The following is a 12,227-nucleotide window of genomic DNA, read 5'->3' as shown; positions in this document are numbered from 1 at the left end:
TACATATTTTAGGACTTGGATTTGCTCTGTAATTTTGGTAACAACTGCAACCTATAGTTATTGTATTTTATCATTTTTACAACTGCGAAGTACAATTACTACAGAGGATACTTAGTTCCCAATTTTGCTCATCCCTATTAACAATACTAATTTTTATTGAAATTATTTATTATACTTTTATATCTCTTATAGAGTATTTTATTTTTAAAAAAAAATTATATTTATATATGTTTAAATTTAGTCTAAAACGTTGAAGTCAATAAAATATTTTATTTAACTTCATGCCACGCGCCCTAGCCACGATAATATGATAATAATATTAATATTTGAATGGTAGTTTTGAAAATCTTATCTCAACTCGTCGAAATCAATAACACACTTGAACAGACTAATTTTGGGCACCTCATGCTCATTTATTGACCTTATTCGAAAAATAAACTACTCATAAAGTTCTCAATTTTCTTCCATCAGTGAAATACCTCGAGAATGAGCGACTGGTCTCCTTGTTCTATGAATCAAGTCAAACACCTCATTCCAAACAGGATTCAAGTTGTCAACAACCTTCGTTTTAACCTTAAACAGTTGTCGACTATACACAACCACATAAGGATCAGACTTCCCAAACATTTCCATATTCTTTATATCATTCGCTTCCAATACATTCACTCTTAACCTTCCCCGGGGTTTAAGGTCCAGTTCACTGCAAAAAAACAAAAATGCTTGAGCAGAGTACAACATTTGAGCATTAACATTGAAATAGGCATATTCCCACATCCCAATTTGTTTTTCTTTTTCTTTTCAAGGGGGTGGAGGAAACAGAAAATGAAACACAAGAAGAACTTTTCTTGAGGAATACTTCCACAACAATTTCAAACAATTTGAAAAACTGTTTATCAGATATATGAATTAACCATATGCTATGATTTGCATGCAGAAAAAATTTAAAAGACATAAACAAATTACCTAGTATCAACAGGTGTACCGCCAAGAGCATATTACCTAGTCCTGGCCTTCATGGTGACAAATTCAATAGCTCTCTTGGACCAACAGACATACGTTGTACACATAGACAAGACCAAGATCAGAGCCTCAATTCACTCTCAAGATAGCTCAAAGCCTTGGTTTGAATCAATCATTGATTTCATTTCTGAAGCTTCAATGGAAGAAGAAGAGATTTTAGCTCCTCAGCTCCTTTACGCCTACAAAAACAGCATGTGTGGTTTTGCTGCCCAACTTTCCAAGAGACAACCTAAATATTTGAATCAAGGGGACGATTTCCTTTCTGCCATACCTAATGAATTATTGGTGTCCTTGATTCAGGTATATGGCCTGAACACATCAGTTTCCAAGACTAAGGTTTGTCCTCAGTACCTTATCATTGGATAAGTGTTTGTGAAACAAGGCACCATGTTCTCTGCCTCAAATTGTAACAAGAAGCTTATTGGTGCAAGAGCCTATTTCAAGGAGTATGGAAAATATGTTGGACAAATCAATGAAACAGTGGATTATCATTCCCCAAGAGATTCCCAAGGGCATGGAACACACTGTCTCAACTGCAGCTGGTGATATAGTGAAAAATGCAAGCCTTTTTGGAGTGGCTAGAGGTTCAGCAAGTGGAATGAGGTATACCTCAAGAATTGCAGCTTATAAAGTATGCTGGCCTTCTGGTTGTGCTAATTCTGATGTATTAGCTGCCATGGACCAAGCCGTTTCTGATGGGGTTGATGTGTTGTCAATCTCTTTAGGGAGTATTCCCAAGCCTTGTTTGAAAGAAAAAAAATAAAAATTTCAACCTAAAAACTAACCAAGCATCCGTTTGGTAGAGCAAAATTCAAAACTTAACCGACAGTAGTAAATTTATTTACAGTCCCTAAACAGGATCGTTGTTTCCTCTGCAAAAGGTTGTCCACCTAAACTTATATAATCAATTGATCTTAAATGCTTTTAACTGATCAAGAACTTAACCAAGTATGTTCAAATTGCATGAACCATACAAGGTGTATTGCCTTTGTTGTTAACCTTCTAAGAAATGTCTGCACTTTTCTTAAGACACGATACAGGTAAAAACCTAGTAAAAATGTATGGATACAGCCGAGTTATAATGATATTTCATGGGATGTTTACAAGCTTTGCACGTCTAGTTCTCTGATCAACTTCCACCCGGAGACCAAGTGCAGCAATTTCAGGCACATCAGCAGATCCCTGAAGCTCCAATTCAGCAACTACCTTTTGGTTCTCCTCATTGCCCTCCAACATATTCCTCACACACCATATGCCCCATTCTCTCAGAAAAGGATTATCTTCATCAGTAACACACTGTTGCAATAGCAATAAAATTCCATTCCTCTTCCGGATTTCATCCTGTGCAAGCTTCCTTCTATACACACAATTGCCAATAAGTGCAACTACATCTCGCCTAAAACCCTTGTATGGGCATGGTTTTGAGGAACAACTAGTACCGTCTTGATTCTCATATTGTTTGATTCCTTTCCTGATTATCGCTGGAGGTTCAAGGTCCCAAAGCAAAGACAAAAGCAACTCTATGAGGCCATATGGCAATAGCAAATCAACAACATCCTTTGCATCCACCATATTACCTCTCACACTATCTTGAGCACAAATGTCCCTCAATATGGTAAGAGAGTAGCCAAGAATATCAACTTCAGCAGAGCCACTAGGAAGACCAGACTTCCCTCTAGTTGCATGTTCAAGAACTCCAATAGACTTCTTGAATATTCCAAAAACAAACAGTGTAACATCATTTGAAACAGTGACATTTCTTAGCTGCTCATTCAAGATTTCTGATATGATTCGCAAAAGACATGCTTGATCAGATGAAAACTGATCATTTGTTGACTCAGTAACTTCACCCTCAGGGACATGCACAAACCGTAATTTAGGAAACAATACAGGCAATTGAGATTCTTCCAGGCATATTCTTGAAAGAAGCAACTTTAACCAATCCTCGTCAAAACCAGCTGGTTTAGTAGAAGAAACCAATGAAAAAAAAAAATCAGTGTTATAGCTTAAAAACTATCATAATCCCATATAATACTCATCATGACACCATAGAGAAACAGCAAGTATACAAGCAATAAGCAGCAAAACCACAACACAAGTAAGCATTATCCCACTAGTTGACGTTCAACAAATGAATCACCCAATGTCATTGTGTTTTGTCAAAAACCAAATAATTAAAAAGGCCATTAAACAAAATAAAAGAATCACAAACAAATAGGAAAAAACAGCAAAGTACACTGCACAAGCAAATACATAAAACTTGTAACTGACCAGGAGAGGCAGTCCTCACAATATCTGCAATAATAAGCCAGCCATCATCATCGCTAGACAACTTTCTAGACCAGTGAGGGTTTCCATCACAACATGTATAAATCACCATACACAAAGGGTCACAAATCTCCTTAGAGCCAAGTCTTGCAAGAGACACAAATCCAACCGAATATAGCTCTTCCCAAATAGCATGCTGATGCTGTTTCCCAGCCAAAGAAACATTTGCTAGAACCTGCAAACCCCAACGAAGCAACCCATGATTAGGGCCAGAAGAACCAACCTCTGACTTCAAAACACTGCAAACAAGAACCACCCCATTAAGCTCAAGAAATGAACCCTGGTTTGCAGGTTCACCAGCACACAAGTTTCTAAGGAGCTTGAAACACAGAGAAAGAACACTATTATGATGATGATGATTGTGTGAAGCATGAGTGAGCGAGTGAACTATGTTCAGCACTGCAGGGAGAACCCTTTTGGAAGCTAAGTCCAAACGCCCAGAATCAGATTTTGCATTCTGAATGAGAATCTCTAAGGATTCTTCCAAGTTAGAAGAGTTTGAAACTTCAAAAAGTAACTGAAGGGTATCTTCTGATATGAGGTGCTCCAAAAATTGTTCATCACAACCCATTGCTTGATTGAAAGAAAAATGTGAAATCTCAAAATAAAAATTGAATTTTGACGAAGAATTTGAACCCCCCACAATCTAATTGGGTAAGATTGTAATAGAAATAGACGCAAAAATGGAAGAAATTGACGGAAAACAATGGCGGCGAAGCCAATGGATATGTTCCTTGATGCTGTCTTACCTTAACTTAAACATGCAAAACCTATTTTATTTACTGAAAATAATTGTTTACCACAAATAATGGTTTAATCGGAGAAAGAAATATATAAGAAACGCTAAATATTAGTGAAATGATGAAGAAAATTATAGAAATATAAAACTATTGTAGATAGTGATATTTTAAAATAATAAATTAATTCAAAAATTGTAATTGATATTTTTTTAATTTCAATAAATTAATAAATTTAACTTAAAAAATATTATTAGTATTTTTATTTTATTTTTTAACAATTATTATTAACTATTTTTGAATTTTTATATTTCTGTAATATTTTTTAAAATTTTCATTGTTTTTGACATATATAATTTTAAAATACTATGTTAACATTTTTATAAATATAATTTTTTATTAGAATAAAAGTGATTTTTTATTTATAGCTCATTTTTTTAAATTTATTAAAATTATTTTTAATTAAAAAATTTTAAATTAATTTATTAAAATATACCTAAATTACTAAATAATAATATAAATTAATTTGTATTATTTTATTTTATCGGATAAAAATAAAAAATTATATTTATCTAAAACTATATAATTATTAAATTTTAAAATCTAAAGTAAAAATTAATAATATTTTTATATGTTATTTTTTATTTACTGGTTAATTTCATCAATTAATTTTATTAAATATTTTTATTTCTTGACTGAATCTGTAACTTTCAATTAACTTATTAACTAATTTTATTAAACAGACACTGTACATTAAATCATATGAAATGCATTTTATATAAAATATTTTATTGTAATTTTTTTTAAATGTTTTTTTTTTTAGTTTGACCCTGCTTGTCCGAAGTTTGGTTAAAATAATATTATTAAAAATAAATTATTAAAATATATCATCTGATTAAGATTATTTTCTGGCTGAAGTTATTTGAGACATTTCAAAACTGTTAAAAATTACTAAAATTTTTCTATTTTGATGATATGTAATTTGTTTTAAAAATATATTATGTTGGGTAAATCAACCCTACTTGTGTACATTATAATCATATGATAAAATGATTATTAAAATTTTGAATCTTTATTTATATTTTTATTATGAACAAAGAAATGCATTATCGTCTCGAAGTATAGTTTTCTTTTTTATATGATATTTTAACATTAAATAGTTATTTTTTAATTTAATATTAATTTATATTTTATGATTTTATTTTGAATTTAAATTGTTTATTTATGAAATTCATTTAATAATATATATTATTTATTATTAATAATTCCAATATTTATAGAATTTCAAAATAGTCATATAATATATTTTAAAATTTAATTTAATAGTACGCGTGGTACATGCAAAAATCATTAGTTTAACTAAAAAATATCATTCGTACGTTTATTAAATTATTTTTAAAAAAAGTATTATAAAAAGCCGGTGCATCGTATGAGTACCTTACTCGAAAATAATAAAAATTATATAACTTTGATTACTTTGGCATATCATATAATAATCAATAAATGAATATATTAAATTTAATTAATCGGTTAAATAATTTGATTTAATGATTGTTTAGTTGATTAAAATTTATTACATAACTTATTTATGAAAATTTTTTTTAAAAAAATTTCAAATTTTCAGTAATGAGTATATTAAATGTATATAATTGCATTAACTTTACCGTGTATTACGCTAACAAAGATCATATTGCATATCAAGAACTTTATGCTTTTAGTCAAAGTAATTTTTTTAATTACATTTTCAGCATGTATAATTCTGGCATAATTATAAAGTAGAAACAAATAATATTGTAGATCTAAAATCTAAATAAACAATTATTTTTTAATATAATGAATAAAAAAATTTGAAGTACAATGAGTTGTAGAAAAACATCCAAGTCGCTTGTAAAATACATTAAAAAAATATTTTTGAAACAATCAAAATGACAACAAAACTCCTATGTTATTGCCTGTTATATGTAAGTTAAATAAAAAATTTATGAGAGTGTATTGTATTAGGATTTTAAAGGACTTTTTTAGTTGAAAAAAGTCATGCCAATCTTAAAAGACTTTGTAGAATTTTCATAATTTTTAAAACTTTGTAAAATTTTGCAAGACTTTAAAATCAGGATTTTAATGGATTTTACAAGACTTTTAAGTCAAGATTTTAATGAATTTTGCAGAACTTTGCAGAATTTCATGGATTTTTGACATAAAGAGTTCAAATTTTTTTTCATATATTTAAATTTAAAAAGAGTCAAAAACAAAAATAATAAAAAATAATAATGTATGGATAAATAATAATAATAATAATAATTCTCTGTAATATCATATCCTTCTAAATGACATTCACACACATATTCATAGTTATACTAGTCCTCCAAATATTAATAATGTCTTCTCACTCTTGCTTATGAGATTGAATAATAGGCTTAAAATTATGATATTTATTAACTGGTAATGTTGAAGATGAAGGTTCATCCATCGGTTCAATTAGAAATTCATCAAAAGAACATTATTTGCGAAGAAAGTTATGTAGTGTTGCACATGCTAACACAAGTTCTACTTATGTCTTAAATAAAAATGGAAGTGCTGACTTAAAAATTGTAAACATTGATTTAAAAATACTAAATATTCTCTCGATCACATTCTTTAAAGACGTATGACGAAGATTAAACAATTTTTTCTCATTTTCAAGGTTATTTTGGCTTCGGTTAGGAAATTCACAATCCACCAATAAATATTTATCTAATTATATATATAATTATAAATTATTATTATTATTATTTAAAAAATAAATACTTTCACCTTGAAACACTTTAAATCCATTCTTCCTTGTTGTAACATCATTTAGTAGCTCAGAATCATGAGCCGAACCCTTCCAACTCTAAATCAAAATTACAAGCGGCTAATACATTTTGTAATATCTTTCCATGACAATTACATCTCGTCCCCTCACCATTGCTAGAATATGTATTCCGTCAATAGCTCCAATGCAATCCTAAAATTTAGCATATATAACACTTCATCGTATGTAAAATATAGATATAGTAGTGTAAAATTTAATAATAATTTTTATTGTAAGATAATTAGTACACACTTTAAAAAAAGGGAAGAACCTTATGCTTTCTCTAATTTTAACTGACACAGTTGATCCTAATTTAACCATCAAATTCAAAGCCTTCAAAATCTTCTGAAAATTTTCAATTATAACAAATTGTAATTGGTCAAATGTGTTATAAATTATACAATATCGAGTATTTTCAAAAACAATTTGTAAGAATGATGCAAGTATTTCTTCAATACAAATATGTTATGTATCTTATAAAGGTATTTTTTTTTTTCCAAGAATTGCACATAACTTTTAAAACACATCTAAATAGTAGATACATCCTATAATGGACTCTTTAAAAAATCTTAAAAATCTAGATTAAATACCACTAGATTGTTTTTAAGTGTCATAAAATCTTAATTAAATACCAACATATTTTTTTACTTAAAAACCAATACATCCCCCTAAATTTCAAATTTTCAGATTATCTTAGACATTAATATTAACAATTTAATTTTTACTGCAACTAATTGAACACTGAATTTTAATGATAGATCCATCCAAATTAATTGTAAGACACCTTTCTAATAAAAAAAATAGAATAAATATTTTTTTTAAAAATGTAACTTGATAAACAAATATAATTCTGTATTCTAATAATTAAAATAAATATCATTACTTACCATAATAATACATGAATAACAATAGTAATAATGTTAACTATATTACTTATAATTATTAAAAATAAAAAGCAATTCTACCATGCAAATACAAGGTCACAGTTAGGAGAATATTACAATATACACAAAATCAAACTATCTATAATTAAATTTGAATTTAATTTAATTTTTAAAATAAAAATATATAAATTTAATTTTATTTAGTTGATGAGACATTGTAACGAGGAAATATAAATCTATAGGAAAAAGAATTTATGTATGACTGAGGCGACATTAGATTGTGTTTTTACTCAACCAACATAGTCAATAGATCAATTTTACAAATATATCTACTATTATTTTTTTCCTCAACGCCGATTGCCAATGACAGTGAAAGCTAGAGGAATCATCCTTGATGGATCCATTTCCACTTTGCTTTTGTCTTACTCGGATAATATGTATTCTTGTTAGTATTAAAAAAACAAAAGTCTCTCTATCTTTGAATATGTACATGAACTTATAGCCAAAACACTGCAAAACCCAGTTTTAGGACCCAATGTTCTACTTGAGTAGAGGCTTCCCACGTGTTTCCCTGAAGGGTATATCTCCACTGAGAACGGAGCTGATAAAATTCTCTACCTCTTCTATTGTCATTTCACTCATAAATACACTGTACTTCCCTCTCTTAGGTTTGTATGCAATCAACAACTTATCTGATGATTTAAAACCTTTTTTGTCAAATGCAGTTAGAAATGACTGTTGCTTTGAAGCATCCAATAGAGCATAGGAAATGGAGTCCTTAGAGCTGCTGGCTCCATGATTTGGTCTCCTTGACAAAGATTTTTGAGAGACCTGAAATCATAGTGTTTCTTTTGAGACATTGCTAAAGAAAATAATAATAATATAGTAATATACACATCAAACCCGTGAGTAAATGAAATGTACACTTACCAAAGAGAGGATTGATTCTAGTTTTTCTCTAGCTTTAGAAGATCTAAAGGCACCAATTATGCAGACTGGAGTTTTCTCACCACAAAGAACATCAGTGTTTGACTTAGAAAGCAACTGTATGTGTCGCTCATCTGAATCAGTTTGTGCCTTCTTGGCCTGACCTGATCCTTCCTTTTTGCTTACTTTTTCAAAATTGTCAAGTATGTTAGTAAGATCAAGAATTGGAGATTCTAAATCTTTTACTGAAATCCCAGTTTTCAGAATACGCTTCTCTCCATTGGGTAGCCAACCTACAATAGCTGGAAGTGCATCAACTCCTAGCCTTTTCAATATTGGATCAGAAAAATCATGAACCTACAAATGATTCAAGATACACAGTAAACCTTACCTTCAAACAAAGTTTAAGACTTTTCCTATAGGTCTAAAGAAAGAAATTAACGAGAGAAAAAAGTTATATTTACAACCACAACCAGCACTTTCATACCTCTGCATCACTGAAAGCAATGCGTTTGTGATACACGCCACTAAGAACACGCCAAATTACAGGAGTGTCCTTTTTGGTGGTGAGAAGCAACACCCTAGGCAACTTTCCAGAAGTGCTCAATTGATCAAGATGGTTCAAGTCGATCCGTTTAGAGAACCTTGGGCAGTGTTCTACACAGAAAGCCTTCAAATTCTTAACAGTCAAGTCACCACTGTACTCCACCAAAGAACCCTTTTCATTCTCCTTGTAAGAGAAAATAAAAAGCCTTGGACCTTTGTGCGGATATACACCAAGCTCCTTACAGAATGAAACTTCTTTTTCACAGTTAATGCTTCCAACCTGTCACACACACACACACATATATATATATAAGTCATTCCAACTTCAAAACAATCAATGAAAATGAACAAGATTAAAAATAAATAAGGACCTTCAAAGCTCCTTGCAATGAACTGACAACCTCCTCTACAGTGTATTCAAAGTACTGGGTCCCTTTCAATGAGGGTGTATAAGATAACAAAAGCCAAGTCATCCCTTCATTTTCTATTTCTTGCTTGTAGATGTGTGAATTTATGGCTCTAAAACTTTTGGGAGAACTCTTGGATCCAGATTGAGAACTTTTTGAACTGCCAAAACCATTACCAAATCTGCCACCACCTCCATCAGCAAAAACATTGTCAAAAACATCACTAAAATCAAATCCAAAAGGATCTGAATTTCCAGAACTACCAAAGGAAAAGGAAAATCGCTTAGACCCTCCCTGCCCACCCATATTCTGCCATTCCCCTGGTTTGAAGGTAAAATGGCTTTGTGCAGGACCACCAGTCCTAACATAAGTATATCCACTCTGACCTCCAGGATGGCCAGCGTGAAATCCAGGATTTCCTTTCTCATCTCCAAACATGTCGTAATTCTTCCTCTTTTCTTCATCCGATAAAATTTCATATGCTGTTTAAAAAATATACACAAAATGAACTTCTTCAAACAAGATAAAGGTAGAAAATAAGCAGTCAAAACAGCATGCCACTACTTCTATAATTGATGGGAATTGATAATTACTATTAGTAATTAATAATTACTGTTAGGAGTCATGTATTATTAAGCATAAGTGTAATATTAATTGTCATGTTGGCTGATCTGTAGGAGCAGTTATTTTATCAACGGTCTTATTGTAGACTGTTATTAGGATTTGTAGGAAAAATATGTAATTTTCGTATATGATATGCACTGTAGGAAAATAAACAGTTTTGGCATGTATGCGCAAGTTCTTTGAACAGAGTTATTCTCTGTAGGAGTTGTTAAAACTCTAGGACAGCTTCAATCTGTAATTATCTATTCAATTAGGTGTTTAATTCCAAAATCTACTTTCAATAATTGACTTTAGTATCAACTCTTTGTTCCAGGAAGTATGAGCTTGTTTCTGTGAAAGGACGGTGCACGTGTATGTCTGAGCGATAAGTACACACGTATATATTATAATGTATGAAGAGAGAGAGAGAGAGAGAGAGAGAGAAAGCAACTTACCATCATTGATCTGAGCAAACTTCTCTTGAGCACCCTTAGCTTTATTCTTGTCAGGGTGATACTGCAGAGAGAGCCTAAAAAACAAAATATGAGGCAGGTTAATAAGGAAAAGCAGTTATCAAACTGGATTTAAATGATAACTTGTGACAAACAACAATAATACAAAGTAGACATACTTGTGGAAAGCCTTCTGAATTTCCCGCTGACTTGCATTTTTATCTATCCCAAGAACCTGAGAAAATTGAGGCATGTACAATCAGCTCACGCTCACAAGAATAAACTAATAAATACATAAAAATTTCCGTTTTCTTTCTTCATAAAAAATAGTGCCCTTTTCTCATTCAGGTTTTAAACTTACGACCCAAGTTAAGTTAAGAACTTGCAAGTGAATATTCTTCAACTTAAACAAACAAGCACATTCTCAGAGTACGATTGATACAACTAAACCAAGAAGGAAAAACCAAACTGTGGTAATGTGATTTACAAAAGTCAATATCAGATTAGGCAGTAGAATGAACACTCAAACTTGACAACTTTTAAAAGAACCCAGATTGAGCATTCCATGTAACAATCAACAATTACGCCAAATGTACCAAATTCCTAAAAATGATATGCAGTTAACCCACCAATCACCCATTTGAAATCCCGAAATAACCCACTAAAATCAATACCTTTCCAGAATTTCCACCTCAAGTTTCCCAAATTCTGAGACCCCAGACAAATCTCACTAAAAAAGAAACATAAAAGTATTGCTCTGAGACTAACCAACCTTGTAAGGGTCGATGGTTTTGGCTTGCAATTGCGATAAGCTTGCGAGAAAATAGAACATGGCCACGACGATGACCCATGTGATGGATGGACGGGTCCTCATACCCGAATCCGAATAGGTCGCCGTAGATAGTTTGAAATCGGAAATCGGAAGCGTTGGTTTTTCTGAGGTAACAGTGACCACGGAAAAGCGATTTTGTTATGTAAATAAGGTTTGCGGGAGAGTCGAGATGCTTCGAGGTTTAGGCCGTTAGGTACACGTGGCATTTTGGTGCGTCACCACGAATGTTAGCCAACGAGATTTCAGAATTTCTGGCATATGATGTCATCTCTTTTTATGGGATGTGATATATTGCATAAATTTCACATCTAATTTTATTTTTGTTGAAGTGAAAATGGACTTAAATTTTTTTTTTATATAAAATTAATTTAAGTGAATTTTTTAACTTAAATAAATTTTGCAGAATCGCTTAAAAATTTAAGTGTAAGGGAAGAGAGGATTGGAGAGAGAAAGAAAAAAGTAGAGAGAATGGAAAGAGAAAGAAAAAAGTTTGGTATAAAAAAAATAATATAGTTGAATATAAAAGTTAAAAAAAATGAATATAAAGGTTAAAAAGAAAGAAGAAGGATTTTTTGTTTTTTTAAATTAATGATAATGATTTAAAAATTTATATTTTTTAAAATATTATATTTTGATATATTTTTTTTAAATATTATATAAA

At 30.8% G+C, this 12,227-nt stretch overlaps 2 protein-coding genes across 3 annotated transcripts; both read right to left on the bottom strand.

Moving 5' to 3' along the window:
* Positions 1-254: 254 nt before the first annotated feature.
* Positions 255-4,151, bottom strand: LOC113861002 (ataxin-10-like). The gene is made up of 3 exons (XM_027493598.1): positions 3,292-4,151; positions 964-2,978; positions 255-700 (listed from the first exon to the last, which is right to left on the bottom strand). The coding sequence occupies exons 1-2, from the start codon at positions 3,917-3,919 to the stop codon at positions 2,110-2,112; spliced, it is 1,497 nt and encodes a 498-aa protein (XP_027349399.1). The 5' UTR covers positions 3,920-4,151; the 3' UTR covers positions 255-700; positions 964-2,109.
* Positions 4,152-7,940: 3,789 nt separating this feature from the next.
* LOC113863035 (dnaJ protein ERDJ3A) lies at positions 7,941-11,694 on the bottom strand. Of its 2 annotated transcripts, none has more exons than XM_027496410.1 (7): positions 11,507-11,694; positions 10,914-10,969; positions 10,738-10,811; positions 9,644-10,161; positions 9,214-9,552; positions 8,730-9,083; positions 7,941-8,630 (listed from the first exon to the last, which is right to left on the bottom strand). In XM_027496410.1, the coding sequence occupies exons 1-7, from the start codon at positions 11,606-11,608 to the stop codon at positions 8,340-8,342; spliced, it is 1,734 nt and encodes a 577-aa protein (XP_027352211.1). In that variant the 5' UTR covers positions 11,609-11,694; the 3' UTR covers positions 7,941-8,339. The 2 variants fall into 2 exon arrangements, with proteins under 2 accessions (XP_027352211.1, XP_027352212.1); XM_027496411.1 differs by having other exon boundaries at positions 8,223-8,630; positions 11,409-11,525.
* Positions 11,695-12,227: the final 533 nt, after the last annotated feature.

The sequence above is a fragment of the Abrus precatorius genome, unplaced genomic scaffold (genome assembly GCF_003935025.1).
Source record: "Abrus precatorius isolate BTA unplaced genomic scaffold, Abrus_2018 Scaffold3, whole genome shotgun sequence".
Lineage (NCBI taxonomy): Eukaryota > Viridiplantae > Streptophyta > Magnoliopsida > Fabales > Fabaceae > Abrus > Abrus precatorius.
Note: the sequence above shows the minus strand (reverse complement) of the source record. Positions and strands in the feature narration are given on the sequence as shown.

Bases quoted from the DNA above. Each gene is read 5' to 3' on its own strand.
- LOC113861002 (XM_027493598.1), bottom strand. From the start codon at position 3,919: ATGGGTTGTGATGAACAATTTTTGGAGCACCTCATATCAGAAGATACC. The intron at 2,979-3,291 runs GTCAGTTACAAG...CTACTAAACCAG, and splicing joins TGTGAGGACTGCCTCTCCTG to CTGGTTTTGACGAGGATTGG.
- LOC113863035 (XM_027496410.1), bottom strand. From the start codon at position 11,608: ATGAGGACCCGTCCATCCATCACATGGGTCATCGTCGTGGCCATGTTC. The intron at 10,970-11,506 runs GTTGGTTAGTCT...CAATTTTCTCAG, and splicing joins AAACCATCGACCCTTACAAG to GTTCTTGGGATAGATAAAAA. The intron at 9,553-9,643 runs GTCCTTATTTAT...TGTGTGTGACAG, and splicing joins CATTGCAAGGAGCTTTGAAG to GTTGGAAGCATTAACTGTGA.